The 20,495-nt window shown below is 33.5% G+C and overlaps 2 protein-coding genes across 2 annotated transcripts; both read right to left on the bottom strand.

Moving 5' to 3' along the window:
• Window positions 1-708: 708 nt before the first annotated feature.
• On the bottom strand, window positions 709-7,500 carry LOC139706951 (olfactory receptor 5M5-like). Its single transcript, XM_071616929.1, has 3 exons — window positions 6,579-7,500; window positions 4,141-4,198; window positions 709-736 (listed from the first exon to the last, which is right to left on the bottom strand). Exons 1-3 carry the CDS (start codon window positions 7,498-7,500, stop codon window positions 709-711), a joined length of 1,008 nt encoding a protein of 335 aa, XP_071473030.1.
• A 10,392-nt stretch (window positions 7,501-17,892) lies between these two features.
• LOC139706950 (olfactory receptor 5M5-like) lies at window positions 17,893-18,828 on the bottom strand. The gene has a single exon (XM_071616927.1). The coding sequence runs from the start codon at window positions 18,826-18,828 to the stop codon at window positions 17,893-17,895; it is 936 nt and encodes a 311-aa protein (XP_071473028.1).
• Window positions 18,829-20,495: the final 1,667 nt, after the last annotated feature.

The raw sequence follows: 20,495 nt of genomic DNA, 5'->3' as shown, positions 1-20,495 counted from the left end.
TTATGTTTAAAGAGGCCCTATCTTTGGCAATTGTTTTTCATATTTATTCACTCAAAATATTCTGAAACATACGGTAGCAAAAGATAATTTTCTTTGAAACCACATTCCTTTTTCTCATTATATAGCTTTGGGTGAAGTTTCTAAATTATCTACCATTGAAAATTATGTAGGTTTTCCACAGATAAATGAACTTAGGGACATGAAGCAGGGTGTTGAATAGGTTAAGGTAGAAAAGATAAATCTCAGTCATCTGAGTATATACAGAATATGTATAAATATCTTTCTATAAATCCATAAACAGCACACATTTCCATACAAATATGTTGAGGGTATTAAATATTCATGATGCAGTTGTTTTGAGGAAAACTTATTGCAACAAGGGGCTACGGTAAGTTAGAGGAAGAATAATGATGAAAAACTGAACGAGTAATCCCTATACCATAACTATTTGTTGTCATTCTTCCTTATTCTAACTTCTGGATAAATGGTTAAAAATGCTATATCACAAATTCAATACAGCTCCCTCAAAGCATAAAATATATATTCTTTGCATCATAGTCAAATAATAATCATAATAATTATACAACTGGGAGAGCACTTAAAATATCATGAAGTACATCTCCCCACATTGGGGGAGAATAGCAGGGACCATGGAGAACAACCATGGAAAACCCACATCCTTCTTTAATGACACATACCTACATGTGATCATGGTAAAATGACTCCTTTTAAGAAGCTGAAAAGAAAAAAAACAATGATGGGAAAAAAGTTAAGCTGCAAGAAAACATATAAATTTAACACTGAAGTGTTCTTTGGACAATTGGCTAGGGAAAGAGGCAGAACTCACCTATCTCAATGGAAATTCAAAATATTTTATGATTTTCTTCTTTTAAGCCCATAAGGTCCAAGTGAATTTTACTAAAACAATTGTCAAAGAGACAAATGCACTTTTGGTGATGGAATGATACTTTTATTCTCTATATTTATGGAATGCTAATAAATATTCAAAAGAATTAGCATCTCCATTCATATTTTGCTATGGGAAATGCGATAATGCAAGCAAAATATTGGCATGCTAGATAATTTAACAGAGTATTTTAGAAAACTAGCCTTCGTTTCAAGAGAATGCACCAAAGATCCTAGATGGTTTGAGTCAGCAATCTCAGAGAGCAGCATTTACAATGGACATCAGTGGAGCTAAGGGCGTTTTAGGCTTTGCACTCTTGAAATTCACATTACCCTGAAGTTCTCTCATGTTTTCTGCCACTGCTCTGCCTCCCACAGTATCTAACCCATTTCCTTTTGGTTTTAATGAAGGTAGTATCTTCTTGGCATGTGGTCATAACTCAATTTGAGTGAGAAAAATAAATTGAAAGAAGGCACCTTCATGAAATACACCTTTTAAGGCATTTTAATACTATAAACCCTTACTCAAATATACATTTCTTAGTAAGTATCTCACTTTAGGAAGAATAGTAATCTTGAAATAGATTAGTTAGCTAATTCATGAGATTAGGATTCAGCCCAATTTATTTTTATCAATTGGTATGTTTATTTCTGGATTAAAACCTTTAAAAGAAACAAGCCTAATCCTACCTCAAAATGGAGAGTGATTTCACATCAACAGCATTGATGTTAACAAACTGAATAGCTTATAATAAAATCACCTCATAGGGACCAAATCTCTATGGTTCAATTATTTCTCACAGAAATTTATCTAGATTATGAAAAAATCACAATTCTGTCATTCTGGAAAGCTTAAACTCATTAAGATCTTTAATTTTTCCAACTCCCCACTCCCTTAGGGAATAAAATCTCCCAAGAATAGTGGAGCCAGGGGAATTACATATTTTAGTTTATGGTGAATGTTTTAATATTTGTTTTATTTAGGGAAATATTAAGTTCTCCTGTCTATAACCTACAAAATAGAATGGTATGTAGTATAAGGAGAAAGTTTTGGAGTTTGGAAAATAATTTACTTTTCCTGAATTATCTATTGACAGATCTGGCCTTATGGCTTTATCTCTTTAAATTGAATTAATATTTCATAGCCATAGGAACATTGTACATTTCCAGACAATACAGGTGTGTGGGGAATCCTCCCTTTACCCCTATTCTTCCATTAAGGGCCTTGTCTATTTTTCTCTGCTTTATTTTATGTATTTGAAATTAAGGACATCATCAGCAAAGCTCCTTTGGTATAGAGTTTAAAATTGGTATTGGCCAATCAGCAAGCAATGAAATGTGGAGAGGACAGAGAAGAGTCCTATTTCTTTCTCAAACTCCCCTGCATCAGTATGAATAAGAGTGAACACAGCCATCTAAGAAAATTCTAAATGGCTGTATCCTGGGGAAGAAGGTTGCAAGGGATTTTCTTCTTGTTCTAAATCTCAGCGTGACAATAATCATTTCCCTAGCTTCTTTGGCCAGAAGAGTAGAAGTATTTTTTGTTTTGTTGGCTTCTTGGTTTGTTTTGTTGTTTTTGTTTTTTTTTCCATTAGCCCCTGCCTCTTCACCTCCTTTGACTTATTTCTTGAATCTTGCCTGTATTCTCAATTTTTAAGTGAGGTTTCCTTAAGTTCAGAAATGCAGTCATAATGTGTACATTATGTGTACATTATATATCTATATGATATGTACATAATATCTACCTAATACTGCTATATGTGTGTAGATATATAACGTACATATGAACTGTCATAAATGGAATCATATTCTGTAATACATATATATTCTATGTATGTATATGTGTGTATAAAGAATCCAATTTGTATTGCTTTTATGATTCTGCTTCTTCCATTGTGTACATAATTTAAATTTAATTCAATGAAATAGTATAAGATAGCATTTGTATTGCATTTAAAAAGGCATGGCAGGGTCTGGGGATGTGGCTCAAGTGGTAGCGCGCTCGCCTGGTATGCGTGAGGTGCTGGGTTCGATCCTCAGCACCTCATAAAAATAAAATAAAGATGTGTGTCCACAGAAAACTAAAAAATAAATATTTAAAAAATTCCCTCTCTCTCTCTCTCTCTCTCTAAAAAAAAAAAGACATGGCAAACATCATCTCTCTTACGTTATTTACAGGAAATTGAATGATGTTAAATTATTCTTAATTTATAAATGAAGTTTGGGAATCAGTGATATTAAATTTTATCTTCTGACCTTAACAAATGTCCAACAGAAGTAATGTTATTTATTAATTTTCTTTTATTTTATTCAATGGTTTGGGGAGAGTGGGATTTTTCTCTTTCCCATTTTAAGATATATATAGTTCCAGTGAAGATGCACATGGCATAAGGAATCCACTGTGGCAGGATTAAGACATGATAAGTGAATTCCACAACAATAGGAAATTCTGCTTCTGGATCCAAGGGAACACATCAGCCTTCTCTCTTTAAAATTGGTGTGTTATAATTATACCTAATAGTCTCTAATAGTGGGACTCATTGTTACACATTTATACATGCATAAAATAGAACAATATAATCTGGTTTTCCAAACTATATTTAAGCATCTCGCCTTTTTTCTTTTGAAGTTTGATATTTACAAAACACTATAAATTCTGAAATATCTTAAGCCACCACATGTTTTTAGTAGATACAGCACTAAATATGTGCCACAACTAAATTTGTTTTCCTTTCCCTTTCACTTCAACACCAGCGCTGCATGAAAGAGGTAGGTTTGATAAGCCTTTCGACCACATGATGGATTTTGACTTGAGTCAGGGTACAGATGTTTGCATATATTTTAAAGCTAATTTCTCTCAGGGATACTTTTTAAATGCTATAATGCAAACTTCTAGACAAGTGGTCTTAAACTACTTATATTAAGATAATTTTTATTGATGAAGGGGATAACATATTGATCCAAGAATAAAGATCACATAAGCAGACTGATCTGAATATTAAAAGCTTCTCATAAGGCACATTTGGCTCTCAAAACTAATTAGGTAAGTAAGAGGTATTCAAAAACTAGAAAATCTGTTATTAATTTTAAGTGGTATTTTATTTTATTCTGAAAATCTGGCAATACTAAGAGAAATAAAGTGTTTAATATGCAAGAGCAAAACCCGAAAGCACTGGATGAAAATGCAGGGAATATACTTATAAAAAATAATCGTTTAGATAAGATAGAGAGTACAATGAGAATACGGTTAAATTTGAAATGTTGAGCTGAAGAAGTCGGCAAGTGGCAAAGCACTTTTCTAGCAGCCATACATCTCTGTTCGATCACTGCACCTTAATAAACAAAACAATACAAAACAGAACTATAATAGTCAACCACTAAATATGTCATGCAAAAAGATAAAACACAAGGTATAAACAGGCTGAAGATGTTTGTAATGCATATAACACCAAAAATTTGGACCTAGTACAGAATACATAGGAGTTATTACAAATGGATGAAATTAATATAAAATAATTCAGCAGAAATGTACATAAAGAATGTGGCCAAAAAAACTGAAAAGAGGAGAGAAATCTTCTATTAATGTCAATACACATGAAAACACTTAATTTCATTTGTAGTGATGACTCAACCTTAAAGAAGAAATTAAAATGCACTTTACATTCATCATACTAGGAAAAATTTCAGTCTGACAACCTTGTGTTGGCTGGAATGTGGAATAAAGAGAACATTCACAGAGAGTTGGCAGGTGTGCGAACTGACAAAGTGAAAATATGTAGTAAATTTAAAGATGTTTATATTTTATGACCCAGAAGTAACCAAACTTCATGAGACATTCTCACTTGTACATATTTGAGAATTCTACAAGCAATGTTATCACTTGTTTTTCATATTCTCAGGAAATATGAAAAATATTTGGAAAATATAATTGTCCATTGGTAGTTGAATAGATGCATTATCATGACACATTTATATACTGGCATAGCCTTTGTTAATAAAAATCACTGCTGCATGAATTAATATTGAAAAACAAAACCAATGTTACTAAAAAAATACATGAATTACACAAAATATGTAAAGTGATTTCATTTCTATCAATTTAAATTTAGCCAAATTAATACTAATTAATTCTGTGCATATATACACACTTGGAAAATGATGTAACTATACAAAGATATTAGAAGCATTAAATTCTTATTAGTTTCTACTGTAGGAAATGGGGAAAGAAGCAGAAAATTATGTAGGGAGTATGTGAGTATCCAAAACAAATACGACATGTAAAGATTTAATGATTAGTTGTGCCAACAGAGGAGGGTTTTAAATTACTTTCTATTTTTGGTTATAGTCTAAAAACAGTTTATTATGGAATTTAATAAGTTAAGTCCTAATGATTAGTTAATAATACAGGTAAATATCAACTTATTCATCTGTCAAAAACAGTTTAATTTCCTAAGAGGAAAGAACGACAAAACAGAGTGAAATGTAAATCATTTAACAATATGTAAAAATAATAAAATCTTAGCATTTCAAAAATATGACATTAAAGACAGAGAAAAATGAAAACAGATATTACATAGGGGCATAGAAATAAACGATGTATATCTTTACAAAGAAGTCTAAAATTAAAAATATAAACTTCACAGTTTTAACCCAGGGAAAGCAAATAATATAGATTTGTCATGAGAGAAATTTGAATAAGCAATGAATAAATGAAAGTTATCCCTTATTGTGAATTTTACAAATGCATATAAAATCCATATATTATGTGCCTAGGACATAAAACAAAATCTCCATGTAGAAAATAATAGGCAATGAAAAAGAAAGAGGAGAGGACAGGACAATGATCAATAGGAATGCATATGCATAAGAAAAACCATGAACCAAGGCTTGGTTGTGGCTCAGTGGCAGAGCTCTTGTCTGCCATGCAAATACTCTCTACAATTTCCAGCACCACCCACACAACCCACAATCCTCTGGATATTTCCACCATTAATCTCATGAGTGTGAACTCCAATGAATTAGAAAAATCATTTAAAGATATTTCTTAGAATAATTATCTGAGATATGCTCAAAAAATATTAATTACCATATAATATGAATTAAAGAAATAAACACAACTAATACAGTTGTTTTGGTGAAAGATATATGGACATTAAGATCCATAAAAATTTGATGAATTGGCGTAACTACCGAATTTCTTTTTTTTTAAATTTTTTATTAGTTGCTCAAAACATTACAATGATCTTGACATACCATATATTTGATTCAAATGGGGTACATAATCTAAGACACTAGTATGGCCTTATGTATAAACGTGGCTGTATAAACAATGTGATCCTGCAATCTGTACACGTGGAAAAATAAGATTAATTACGTACTACCGAATTTCTTAATTTCATCTTCTACAACTTTCTAACAGTGGGAGTACCATGGATGACATTTTCAGTTCTTTAATGACTTTATAAAGCATTATAAATGGTACTGGTTTGACATTCACTTTCTATGCTTTTTATCAAAAAATACAACTAAACCCTAGAGAATAACATATTCTTAAACTTTTGCATGTGAATTATAAGAGAGCAAAAATAATCAACACAAAATAATTTCTTAAAGTGCTCATAAATTGGTCACATAATAAAAATATATTACACCAGCTTATTAACCAAACAATTCCTTCTTGATAAGTTTCCTTATTGCCATTTTAACATCTTTGTTCCTCAGGCTGTAGATCAAAGGGTTTAACATGGGACTCACAAAGATGTAAAATACAGCCACAATTTTCCCCTGTTCCACAGATGTCTCAGAAGGGGGTCGCAGGTACATACAGAACAATGTTCCATAAAACACTGTGACGGCCGTCAGGTGGGACCCACAGGTAGAGAAGGCCTTCTTCCTGCCCTCAGCAGAGCGGATTCGAAGAATGGCAGCAAAGATGAAAACATAGGAGATGAGGATGATGGTGAGGGAGCAGGTGAGGTTGGATCCAGCCCCCACAAACATGGTAGTCTCTTTGACATAGGTATCTGAGCAGGCCAGCACCAGGAGAGGGGGGTCTGCACAATAAAAGTGATTAATCTCATTGGGTCCACAGAAGGACAGACGAAGCATCAGGATGGTCTGGGCCAGACCATTTGCAAACCCATAAACGTAAGTAGCCGCCACAAGAGAGAGACACACATGCCTGGACATCTTGCTACCATATAACAAGGGCTTGCAGATGGCCATGTAGCGGTCATAGGCCATTACTGCAAGAATGTAATAATCTGTGATCACCAGGGCAATGAAAAAGTGGAATTGTATAAAGCAACCAGTGAAGGAAATGGTTTTTCTCTTAGACAAGAAGTTAACCAGCATCTGAGGGGTGATGTTCGTGGCATAACAGAGATCTACAAAGGACAGGTGGCTAAGGAAGAAGTACATTGGGGTGTGAAGCTTTGAGTCAGCTCTGATTAAGAAAATCATGGTCCCATTGCCGGTTACTGTGATGAGGTAGATGACCAAGAACACCACAAAAAGGACAGGCTGCAGCTCTGCTCGATCTGTCAGTCCCAGCAGGATAAACTCAGTCACCACCGTGTGGTTTTTCTTTAACATTCTGTTTTCTCCCTTCAATAAAGGCCTAAAAAATAAAAATGAACCTGGCTTTTGTCATTTATGCGTCACCCACCTAATGTCATCTGATATTTCTTCTTCATCAAACTTTAAATCCATAAGCAAAAAGAAATCTCAAAGTTAGTGTATGATTAGTGTTTTGAACATATAAATTCATATGTAGCCCTCTCTCTAGATAGATAGACAGACAGACAGACACACATGCATACACACATTTACGGAAAGGCAATCATATTTTTAATTGGATTTATTTCAAGAATTTTCACATTTGAAGAGCTTTCATCTTTTTGTAAGTGTTAATATATTTGTGCATTTACCATTTCCTTAAAAATAGGAGTAGAAATGTTGATTTTTTCTTTCCAAGTAAAATACTTTGTCCTACCAAATAGCTTTGGGTGTGCTTTGCAAATTATCAACCATTGAAACTTCCCTAGGTTTTTGCAGCTAAATAAATGTAGGAAAGTGACACTGAGTAGAACATATCCCTACAGAGCCAGGGTCTCTTTTCCTGCCCCCTGGAACGCAGGTAGTTTTCAAGAAGTTCCTGCAGCCTGTAATGTGCATTCATTTACCTAATGGAAGTCTACCTCAGGAGACCCTCAGATCACAAAAGTCTTCATTTTATGACCCATACAGGACCTCACTTGCAGTGTGTGTTTCCACACATCTTAACAAATTACTGATTGAATGAGAACAAAAGTAATATTAAATGCCTTATGTATGTAGGATATTTTTGAATACAGATGGGTATATGTATGTGTGTATATAAATGTACATATATAAGTGTATTCTATGAATAACATGAAGTATTAAATGTTCATGTCAAAGTGATGTTTGGGGAAAAATATGTATCAAATGACATTGCTGGAGCTTTGTGGGAGACAGTAATGAAAAACATTTGAGAAAGAAATCTCCAGACCATAATGTTTTGCTAAAGTACTACCTCATTGTAACTCTTGCAAAATAGGTAAAAATTTTACAAAGCAAATTCAATAAAGCTTTCTTAAAATGTAAGATGTTTGCATATCACAGTGAAATAATGATAGTAGATAGATAACTGGGAAAGCACTTAAGATATCATGAAGTACATTTCCCAGTATTTGGGCAGAATTAAAGGAACCATGGACATCATGATGAAAATTTCACATTTTCCCTCCATGGTATACACCAACTTATGAGGGTTATAATGATGTCATACTGGCACTTTTTAATGAATTTCCAAAGATGAAATCAGGTCACTTTATAATTCAAATTTAAAACATGTCATTCAACATAATGAATTATGTTGTCCTGTTCTGCATATGAGGACTTTGATCTTATGAGCTGGAGTAGTAAGATGCAATTTAAGCTGTCTACTCAATGAAATTCTAAACATTTCAAGTTTTTTAAGCTTGTAAGTTTCAACTGAATTTTATAATAAAAATTGCCAGATAGACAAATGTACTTACAGTGCTTGAATATTTTTTAAAAAATATTTTTAGTTGTAGAAGGGCCCAATACCATTATTTAATTTATTTATAGGTGATACCAAGGGGACCTCACACATGTTAAGTAAGCGCTGTACCCCTGAGCCACAACTCCACGCCTTGAATGATATTTTAATGTCTTTATTTCCTGAAATATTTACCAAGATTCTAAAGGCTTGACACTTCCATTCATTTTCTACTATGGGGCAATGTACCAGTATAAGCCATGGACATTCCATATAATTTAACTGAGAACTTTATAGTAATAGCCTTCAATTTAAGAAAAAGCACACACATCCTAGATGGTTTGAGTCAGGGAATCTCAGAAATAAGCATTTGCAAGGGACATAAGTGGCTCTGGGTGGGCATCCCAGGCTTTGCACTCCTGAAATTTATGTTACCCTGAGGTTCTCTCATGTAAATGCTTCCTGTCCCTGCTCTATCCCCCAAGTGTCTTAACTATTTGCCTTTGCCTTTGATGCCAGTAATGTCTCCTTGGAATATGGTCATGTTGAATTTAAGTGAGAAAAATAAATAGAGAGAAGGAACCGTCATGAAATGCTTCTTTTAGTTCATTTTAATACTATAAATTATAAACCTAAATGTTGTCATATCTCAACCAAAAGAGTAAAGAAATATGATGATAGACAACAGATAAAGACAACATAATGAATTCAAAAAAAGTAAGGATAAGAATGATTTAATCCAAGTCCCCATTTTGCTTTTTCTGAGCAAGCTTGATTCATCAATGAGGGACAGTAGAGTGTTCCAACTACTGAATCTCACATCCCTATGTCCTGGGTGGAAATCCCAGTTCCTCTAGTTTCTAGTTGTGTGGCCAGGGGCATATAATTAATCTCTCTGGGTCTCAATTTTCTCATTCATAAAGTTTGGTTGAAAGAGCAAGTGCTTCCATGTGAAGACGTTAATTCAGAGTAATTTTTAAAAATATTTTTGGCATATGGTAAGCACTTACAAAGTTGAAGCTACAGTTACTGGCCTAGAACACAATTCAAACAGGAAAAGAAGAGATTCTTAGGGGCAAGAATTCTTTTTAATTTGGGGCTGTAAGCATAGTGACACCTAGTGTAATGCTTTTCCGACTGGAAGTATCAATAATTATTGATGGATTTAATGTTCTCATTGGCCTAGTCTCTTTCCGTTACATAAACAACACTCCACTGTACATTTATTTATAACTAATTTACTTTAAGAAAACTAGTAACATTTTAAACTATCATTTACTTTCATCAGATTAGGATTCAGTTCAACTAAAATTAATTGTCTAAAAAAATTATTTATGGTTTCAAAAGATTTTAAAAGATTTATCTAAACCTACCTCAGAAAGGATGGTGATTTCACAATGATAGCATCAACATTAACAACATGAGGTGTTTATAACACAATAATCTTAGAGGGACCAATTCCCTGTGGTCCAATTATTCCTTACAGTAAGTTATTTGGATTATTTTTAAAAAATCACAATCTTCCTATTCTAAAAATATTAATCTCATTAAAATTTAAGTTTTGCCTTGGGCATGGTGGCACATGTCTATAATCCCAGTGGATAGAAAGCTGAGTCAGGAGGAGGGTAAGTTCAAAGCTAACCTCAGCAATAGTGAGCCACTAAGTAACTCAGTGAGATTCTGTCTCTAAATGAAATACAAAATAGGGCTGGGGATGTGGCTCAGTTATCAAGTGCCCCTGAGTTCAATCCTGGTACCAAAAAAAGAAAGAAAGAAAATTGAGTTTTGCTCAGTCTCCACTTTTATTAGAGAATCAAATCAACCAGGAATGATGAAACAGAGATTCTTAATGTATATTAGTTAATGCTAAATACCTTAATATCTTCTGACTCGGGGAAATACTAAGTTCTCTTATTTACAACTTGTAAAATAGGATAGGTTGTGATAAAAAAAAAAATTGGAGTTGGGAAAACATTGGAAGATCAATGAACTTTTCTTTAACTTGGAGTATTATTGCCTCAGTGACTTTGAACCTTGCACCTTCATCTTTTCAATAGAAATGATAATTCATAGCTGTAGGAACACCATGTATACATAGGTAACAGAGGGATGCTGGGACTCCTCTTTGCCACTCTACTACCATCCCCCATTGCATTGTAGTTTTTCTCCACTTTTTTTTTCTCCCTTCATCATGTGCTATATGCCACATTGATGGAGCTCCTCTGATATTTAGTTTAAAACTGACATTAGCCATTGGGAAGATTCAGATAAAGATTAGAGGGAGAGAGTGAGATGAAGCTCCACTGTTTTTTCATTTCCTTTCTGTTTCCAATTAATCCAGGCAGAGTTGCTGTGGTTGTGTTTGGGGGAAGAAGGCAGCAAGGGATTTGATCCCTGGCTTTAACTCTGGATGGACTGGGGTGACATTGCTCTATCAGGTCCGAGCATAGAAATTTTTTCTGCCCTTAACCTCTGCTCTTTCATATATCTTGAATAATGTCTTTATGTTGTATTTTCAAAATTTTATTAGATTCCCTTAAACTTAACCTTTAAATAACAGAATTTTATTTTAACCTGTGCCTCTGTTCCAGGTCAGAGGTACACACAACAGTTTATTATTAGATATATGTTCCAATAAAGGTACCAGAAGGTATAACAACAACAATTTCTTTTGTTGAGTCATTGAAACATCTCTGGCTTCACCATTTTTGGAGTTTTAAGAACCATTGAATCTCTATCCTGATGGATTCTTACTCAGTTGAGGACTTCAGAAGGAAATAAGATATAATTTGGGGGAGCACTGCACTGCAGGTAAATTTGAACTTGAAAATGTGGCATAGAAATGTTGTCCTGTTTCTTCTCTCTGAATTGATTTGTAAGAGACTCATTGTATAGGCCAAGACTGAAGGTAAAAACCTGGGAAAAGCATACGATTCACATGGGACTCATAAGCGAGCATGGGTAGCTATTCTCGTATCAGATAAAGTGGACTTTATCCACAAAGTTAATTAGAAGAGGCAAAGAAGGTCACTTCATACTACTTAAGGGAATTGTACACCAACAAGATATAATGATTATAAATATTTATGCCCCCCAAAATGTGTGTGTGTGTGTATATATATATATATATATATATATATATATATATATATACACATTTATATACTATATATAGTACTTATATATATATATGGCATATCAAACAAATTCTCAATATGACAATATAATAATAATACTGGGTGATTTTAACATACTTCTCTCACCTCTGCGTGGCTTATTCAAACATAAACTAAGTAAGGATTCTATAGAACTAAAATATACAATTAATAATTTGGACCTAACAGATGTCTATTGAATACTTCACCCAATAACAACTTAATTCACTTTATTGTCTGTAGAACATGGATAAAATAGAACATATTTTAGATCAAGAAGCAATTCTTATTCGAAATAAACAAGAGGAGTGATACAATATATCAAAATCTCTGAGACATTATGAATGTAATTCTAAGAGGAAAGCCACAGTATTGAGCTCATACATTAAAATAATAGAAAGATACCAAATAAATAATATAACATTACATCTCATTGCCCTAGAAAAAGAAAACCAATCAACACCCAACTCAGTAGAATACCAGAAATAATTAAAATGAGAGCCGAAATCAATAAACTCAAGAATTAAAAAGAACAATACAAAACAAAAGAAAAAAAGAGTTGATTTTTTGAAATGATAAACAAAACTGATAAACCCTTAGCCAATATAAACACAATAAATAGAAATATTCTAAAATTACCAAAATTCAAGAAGAAAAAGGAAATACCACTACAGACACTGAAATCTAGAGGCTCATCAGAAACTATCTTGAAAATTTATACTCCAATAAACTAGAAAATCTTGATGATATGGACAAATTCCTGGAGTCATATGATCTAGCTAAATTCAACCAGGAGGATATAGAAGACTTGAGCAGATCAATATCAAATAATGAAATTGAAGCAACTATCAAAAGCCTTCCATCAAAGAAAACCCCAGAACCAGGTGGATTCTTAGCTGAGTTCTACTAGACCTTTAAGAAGAATTAATACCAACCCTCCTCAAATTATTTCATGAAATAGAAAATGAAGAAACGCTACAAAACTCATTTATCTACAGGAGGGCAATGGGATGACTCTGGCTTCCTCCTTCCTTTTGCAGGACCCTGAAGAACTTCAGCATCTATTTTGATCATATTAAAGAAGAGGATTCTTAGGATTGATAGGTAGGTATCTCCAATACCTTTTTATAATTTTACATCTCTATTTACCTTACTAAGGTAAGTACATGGCAAATGTAGGGAAAAGATGCCAATGTATCCTGATAGACCATCCACTCCAAAATCATTCTGTCTTCTGCCTCAATTTTTTTTTTATCTTGTCTGATACTCCTTTTGACCTTTTCATATACTCCAGAAACATGAGTCCCCTGGATTTCCTCCAACTCTTCCTACCTCTCCCATGATGAAAAATCATCTTTGGGATGTTTTAAATATCTCAAGAATCAACTTTTTGTACAATCAAAAGAAAAAGAAAAAAATAAATTGCTCCCAACTGAAAATAACACTGAAGAAGTTGGTAATGATGTCTATGAAAATAATGAGAAACACTCTTTCTTAAAATTTCACTGAATTTTAATAACTAATTTACTTAATAGAAATTTCAAATTTGGGAGTGCATGAAATGAAGTGTCTGACAGAGGAACACAAATGATAATTCTGGCTACAGCTTATTTCATGAACCACTCTAGACTTGCAAGTTGACCACAGCAATCCTTTTTCTTGACAATCACAATTTCATTGAATGCCTTTCTTGAGTTTTCTCTGTAGAAATGTTTTTGAGTATATTTACAATTTTTCATATTTGGACAATTTTGTTTTCCTGAAACATATATATCATAAACATAATTGTACATTTTGCATTTTATTAAATCTTTATGTTTTGGGTGTTTTTAGAACTAGCCAAAAAACATTTTGATTTGAAATTTAGCTTTCTCTGTGAATTTAAAACATATTTACTTTCTCTAACTTAGGTATTCTCACATATAAAAAATAAATTGTAGCATCTACATTCTAGAGATAATTATTCACTACAGTAGAACTTTCACCATTCCAATAACACAGCAAGGCAGAAATGAATCTTCAGCATTTCACAATGAAGACATAGGCAGTATATTTGCCCACCTGAACAAGTGAATCTGTTCATTTTTTTGTATATTTGTGACAAATTGGCATATCAATATTTTGGATGTTTTTGTGGACTGGTGGTTAAGGCAACAACATTACAAGTTCTAGGCCAGCCTCAGCAACTTAGTGAGATCTCAAAGTACAAAATAAAAAGAACTGGGGATGTGGCTCAGTGTTAATGCTCCCCTGGGTTTGGTCTCCAGCACTGGAAAAAAAATAATACAGGCAGTATTTTTGTCCAATTGGAGAATGCATTTGTTTATTTATTTTTCATGTTTATGGCAACTGGTGTATAAATGTTATGGATGTTTCTTCTTATAGTTTAGAAAAATGTCACAATGCCAGAACAACTTCAATTATTGTGTCAACTGGGTCCTCATATGAAGACACAATTACATATTTTTTTAATGCCAGTAGTAGCAGTGAACGGAGTTCAGGAGAGAAAGATTGTCTTAGTCATATGAAAGATACAAGATAATTATGGCATTATTATTAGTTGATAATAATAGTATTATTATGAATCTGGCTCAGAAATACTATGACTTTAATCTGCTTCCAAATATAAACGTGGATAAAGTATATACATTTATATGTTTCTACAATCCTAAACACATCTTCATATGAACAATCCATGCAAAGAGTACATATTTATGTAATAAATATACTAATTATTAGTTGCACTTATTTTATCTAAATTAATTATCATCACTTCGTTGTTCACTCAGTAACCCTTCAGTAACTGGGCACCCAAATTTGTACAAATTCTCACAGAGGTTCAGTATGAAATCACATTAATTTTCACTTAATTTTAAGTATATAAAACAGTGATATTAATTATAGGCAGAATGTTTTACAACAGATCTTGGATAAGTAATCATCTTGCAATTAAAATTTTATACACATTGGGCAGGACATACCCATGCCTCCAATGTACAGTCATTGGGGCTCCCCTTGTCTTCTGTGTTTCTATGTGATTGACCCTTAAATATATGCTATACAAGGAGACACAGGATTTGACCTTCTGTAACTGGATTCATCCATGTTGTCTTATAGAGAAGACTCACCTTGTTTTTAAAGAAAATAATAATCCACTGTATTTACATACCATAATTACTTAACCACTCATTCACTAGTGGTAGCTTGTGTTGTCTACATTTCTTGGCTATTGTCAATAATGATGCCATGACTATGAAAATAATGACCCTGATTTCAATTTCTTTGAACATAAATACAGAAATAGAACATAAGACAGTTCTCTCTTTGTTTAATTTTTGGGGAACCCCCATGCATTTTCTATAGCTACTGTATCATTTCACTTTCCCACCCACTGTGTGCAAGACTTCAAATTTCTCCACACCCCCTCAATTTATAATCTCACATGTCAATGTTCACTGTCTGTAAATAAAATACAGCAATATCAGGGGAACTACCAATACTTAAAATACCAGTCAAATAAACTGAAGGTCTTAAGTTTATTTCAATCAAATTATAGCTACTAATAAAGTAGTTATCTGTGGATAATATTTGCTAAAGCTTTAAGGAGACAATGTTCATCTTGAGCAAGGCTATTTAAGTTTATATTTCTTACCTAAGCAAGAACAAAAATGCTTGACAGTTTATGTTGAGGAATTGTAGAGTATATCTCTTTAGTGAGTCCTCATATCCTCTGCTCCATGACATATTTTGTTCTTGCCCCAGTTTCCCTGTTTCAGTGTCTGCACACATTTTGACTCAGCCTGCTTGTCCTCACTTCTCCCCTGGCAGGTGAGCCACCCTCTGATCATGAAGATTATGAAGCCACCAGACATGGAAGAAAATGGGACCATTCCTCTTCGCCACTCAGTCTTTCTCTGTTCTGCTACTTTTATACTGTGTATGACACATATGAACAGAGTATTAAAATGCAATGTGTGATTATTTTAACATAAATTGAATTTATAGAGAGTGCTCACATTCCACAGTATTTTTGAGACACTGAGTTGATCCCCACATTCATAAAGAAGTCTCTTGAAAGAATGAAGTGGAGCCAGAGTGAATGGAGGTGAATTTATTTCCAACTGCCCTCAGAAATCATAAGACACTATGATTTGATGATTCAAAACAGAGAAGAAAAAATAGGATTTTATGAAAAAAAATTTTCCTAAGAAATTTGTGATATCCTTTTCTTCAGGCTATATATGAAAAGCTAGAATATGAAATGATTATTGTCTAAAACACAGACATCACTTGGTGTTGGTTCATGGAGTAGCTACATCTTGGGAAGAGATGCACGGACAATATTGTCCCAAATATACTGTGACCACTATATGAGAATCACAGGTAAAGAAGGCTTGAGCTTCTGCTCTGCAGAATTCATCTTCAAGATAACAGAGATGTGGAGAAGGAAGCGAGAATCATCATGAGGCAGTTCAGCTCACCAGAACTGGCCAAAGACATGTGGGTAAGATCAAGAGAGTTTCAGGAGGAGTGAAAGGTCACAGAAAACTGACTGATCACCTTGAGTGGCAGGAAAAAACTGGAACCTAAATACTTTGTGAGTAGCATCCTTCATAAAGCTTCAGGATATGTGAACCACACATGGAATGAAGAGGTGGGCAGAAACTTAACCGACATCATGTGAAGATAAAACTATGATTAGTTCTGTTTTATGATTTGTTTCTATGTTTAAATAGCTTAACAACTGAAGTCAGAAAAATAATTTAATAACATAGATAAAATATTGACTCAATCATATGTCAAAAGCAATCAAATTTCCTAAGACCAATCAATGGAATGTAAATTGAAGTATAAATAAGTTAACAATATGAAAAAAAAAATAAAATTTTACAATTTAAAAAGATGACTTTAAAAGTATAAAATCAAAAAATAAATGTTTTATATACATAATACATATTAAAACATGTGAAAAGAAAGCATTTATATCTTTAAGAAAACTTTCCAAAAGAAATATGAAAAAATATATTAAAACAGGAAGAGCAAAGGAAAGTTATTTTCTCATAAGATAAATTTAACTATGATATAAACAAAGAAACCGTTATCCATAATGCATTTTACACACATATATCCATATATTTATATAGTTGAAAGATGAGGTGTAATATATTTACTTATGATTATGAACTAGTTGAATAGAGGTTCATTATTGATAAGAATGCATACTTGTAACAAACACAAAACCCTTGTAAGGAAATTTGATATTTCCATCAAGCATCTCATGTAAGAGTATATCATTGGGTTAGTAATAGCATTTGAAAGATATACCATAGAGGAATAATCTTTGATACCTCCTGAAGGTTTTCATTACCACATAATTTTTATAAAGGATAGAGGAAACTTCCCAATACTGTAGACACGTATATGGAAAACATTTGGAGGAAAGTCAGGCTACAAAAATCCAATGAGCTATTATTTCAATAGTATCTGATAATTTCAATTTTATCACTTAGTATCAGTATGAATACTATGGATAGAAGAATCTGCTCTTTGTTAATTTTATAGAATAATAGCAATACCTCTGTTCTAGTCATTAATTTATTTATTCTTTATTAAAGATCCACTGAAAACTTTAAACCCTAAATAACTAACACATAATTGTGAGTCATATATGTTAATTATAAATGCCAAGAAGTAAAAATGACAGAACGCAAATTGTTAAGTTAAGCAGATCATAATTTACTCAGATAACAAGGATGTCTTTGCACATTTTTGACCATGTCTAGCTTACTATGCAAACAATTCCTTCTTGATAACTTTCCTTATTGCCATTTTAACATCTTTGTTCCTCAGGCTATAGATCATAGGGTTTAACATGGGACTCACAAAGACATAAAACACAGCCACAATTTTCCCCTGTTCTATAGAGGTCTCAGAAGGGGGCCTCAGGTACATGCAGAACAATGTTCCATAAAACACTGTGACAGCCGTCAGGTGGGACCCACAGGTAGAGAAGGCCTTCTGCCTGCCCTCAGCAGAGCGGATTCGAAGAATGGCAGCAAAGATGAAAACATAGGAGATGAGGATGATGGTGAGGGAGCAGGTGAGGTTGGATCCAGCCCCCACAAACATGGTAGTCTCTTTGACATAGGTATCTGAGCAGGCCAGCACCAGGAGAGGGGGGTCTGCACAATAAAAGTGATTGACCTCATTGGGTCCACAGAAGGACAGACGAAGCATCAGGATGGTCTGGGCCAGACCATTTGCAAACCCATAAATGTAAGTAGCCGCCACAAGAGAGAGACACACACGCCTGGACATTTTGCTACCATATAACAAGGGCTTGCAGATGGCCATGTAGCGGTCATAGGCCATCACTGCAAGAATATAATAATCTGTGATCACCAGGGCAATCAGAAAGTGAAATTGTATAAAGCAGCCAATGAAGGAAATGTTTTTTTTCTTGGACAAGAAGTTAACCAGCATCTGAGGGGCAACAGTGGTGGCATAACAGAGATCCAGAAAGTACAGGTGGCTGAGGAAGAAGTACATTGGGGTGTGAAGCTTTGAGTCAGCTCTGATTAAGAAAATCATGGTCCCATTGCCGGTTACTGTGATGAGGTAGATGACCAAGAACACCACAAAAAGGACAGGCTGCAGCTCTGCTCGATCTGTCAGTCCCAGCAGAATAAACTCAGTCACCACCATGTGGTTTTTCTTTAACATTCTGTTTTCTTGCCTTTGTATAAAGCCTAAAGCAAAAGTAATGAAGATGCATCTGAAAGCTTGGCCAACATGCATATGACATCTTAAATATTAAACTTATTTAGAACCCTTCCAACAATGAAGAGGCCATTTGTAAATGGATTTCTGTGGATCTTTTTGCAAGTCTTCTGGTATTTGCAGAACTTTTATCATTTTGCACATACACTGGTGGTTTTAATGATTCATGATGGGGCACTGATTAAGGGAAATGAAACATATCAATAATTCTGAGACCCTGAGGGGGCACAATAATGAAAAAAAGTGTTTGATAAAACTCTGGACCATGAACACTCCCTGTAATTCTTTGTTATTACTGTTCATTTGCAATTTCCTTGACATATGCATATAAATGTTTATTTTCTTTTAAATTGTAATTTTTTTCTACAACATACCTTTGGATATGGTATCCAAAGTCCCAGCCATTAAAAGTTATCTGTTTTTCTTAGCTGAATAAACTTAGAGAAGTGAGATATGGTGCTAGACCCGTCCTGACAGAACTGAGATATCTTGCCAGCTTCTCCAAATTCAATATCAACTTCAACTGCTTCCTCAGCCTCAGCCTGCAATGCAAGCTCACTTTCCCCACCCTGGGCCACATTAGGGAATCTCATACCACCAAACTTTTCTTTACTTATAACCTGGATCCTGATTTAATTTGTTTTGTGTATTTTTGCCCAGCTGTACAAATATTTGCTTTGGGAGAGAAAAAGCCAATCTTAGCTCTTTTTATGTACACAAGAATTTTATAAATATATACACATATATTGATATGTGTATTCAATAGAAAACATGTGCATTTGCATATGCATTCACCTACATTGGTGTTTTTAAAGATTCATGATCAGCAGTATGTAAGGGAAAACAATGTACCAAAGGATCTGATGGAGCAGTGGGGGAAACAATAATTTTAAAAGGTTAATAAACAAAACAATAGACCATCATTATTCCCCAAATATCCCCTACTTGCAAAAGAAATTTTTAATGCTCTAAAATTATTTGAACACAGGTTCATCAGAATACAAAATATATATGTATTACATCATAAAGAAATGATAATCATATTAATTATATAAAAGTGATAATACATAAAATATCATAAATTATGCCATGTCAGGTTAGCTAATGTCTATAATATTAACATCTTCAAAGATGAGGTAAGAGGATGGTGAGTTTGAGGACAGATTGCAAAACTAGAAAAGACTCTGCCTCAAAAAAAAAAAAAAAAAAAAAAAAAAAAACAGAAAGTACTGGGGATGTAGCTCAGTGGTAAAGTGCCCCTGGGATCAATATCTAGTACCAAAAAAAAAAAAAAAAAAAAAAAAAAGAAAAAGAAAAAGAAAAAAAAACAAACAAAGAAAAGTCAAATAATGAATTATATTTCTCAGCATTTGGGCATAATAAAAGAGGCCAGTTATTGTTGTTGTTGTTTTTTAAATAACTACAATACCAATGATGTAAGCAGGTCACTTCATAAGACACTTTATAAAGTCAACATTCAAGGGTTCTTTTCCATTGCATTACCCCACACTGTGTTGTTGAAGATGATAAGATACAAAATGTGTCATTTAATTTAATGAAATTTTAAGTATTTTATGTTTTTTTCCTTTCTTAAACTCATAAGGTACAAG

This window comes from Marmota flaviventris, chromosome 9 (assembly GCF_047511675.1).
Source record: "Marmota flaviventris isolate mMarFla1 chromosome 9, mMarFla1.hap1, whole genome shotgun sequence".
NCBI classification, from domain to species: domain Eukaryota; kingdom Metazoa; phylum Chordata; class Mammalia; order Rodentia; family Sciuridae; genus Marmota; species Marmota flaviventris.
This window is presented reverse-complemented; position numbering and strand designations above follow the sequence as displayed.

Excerpts from the sequence above, each read along its gene's own strand:
- LOC139706951 (XM_071616929.1), bottom strand. The coding sequence starts at position 7,500 with ATGTTAAAGAAAAACCACACGGTGGTGACTGAGTTTATCCTGCTGGGA. Across the intron at positions 4,199-6,578 it reads AAGGAAACTTATCAAGAAGG|GCTTTGCCACTTGCCGACTT; the intron begins AATTGTTTGGTT and ends TGCTAGAAAAGT. Across the intron at positions 737-4,140 it reads AATTTAACCGTATTCTCATT|CTTCTTAAAAGGAGTCATTT; the intron begins GTACTCTCTATC and ends TTTTCTTTTCAG.
- LOC139706950 (XM_071616927.1), bottom strand. The coding sequence starts at position 18,828 with ATGTTAAAGAAAAACCACATGGTGGTGACTGAGTTTATTCTGCTGGGA.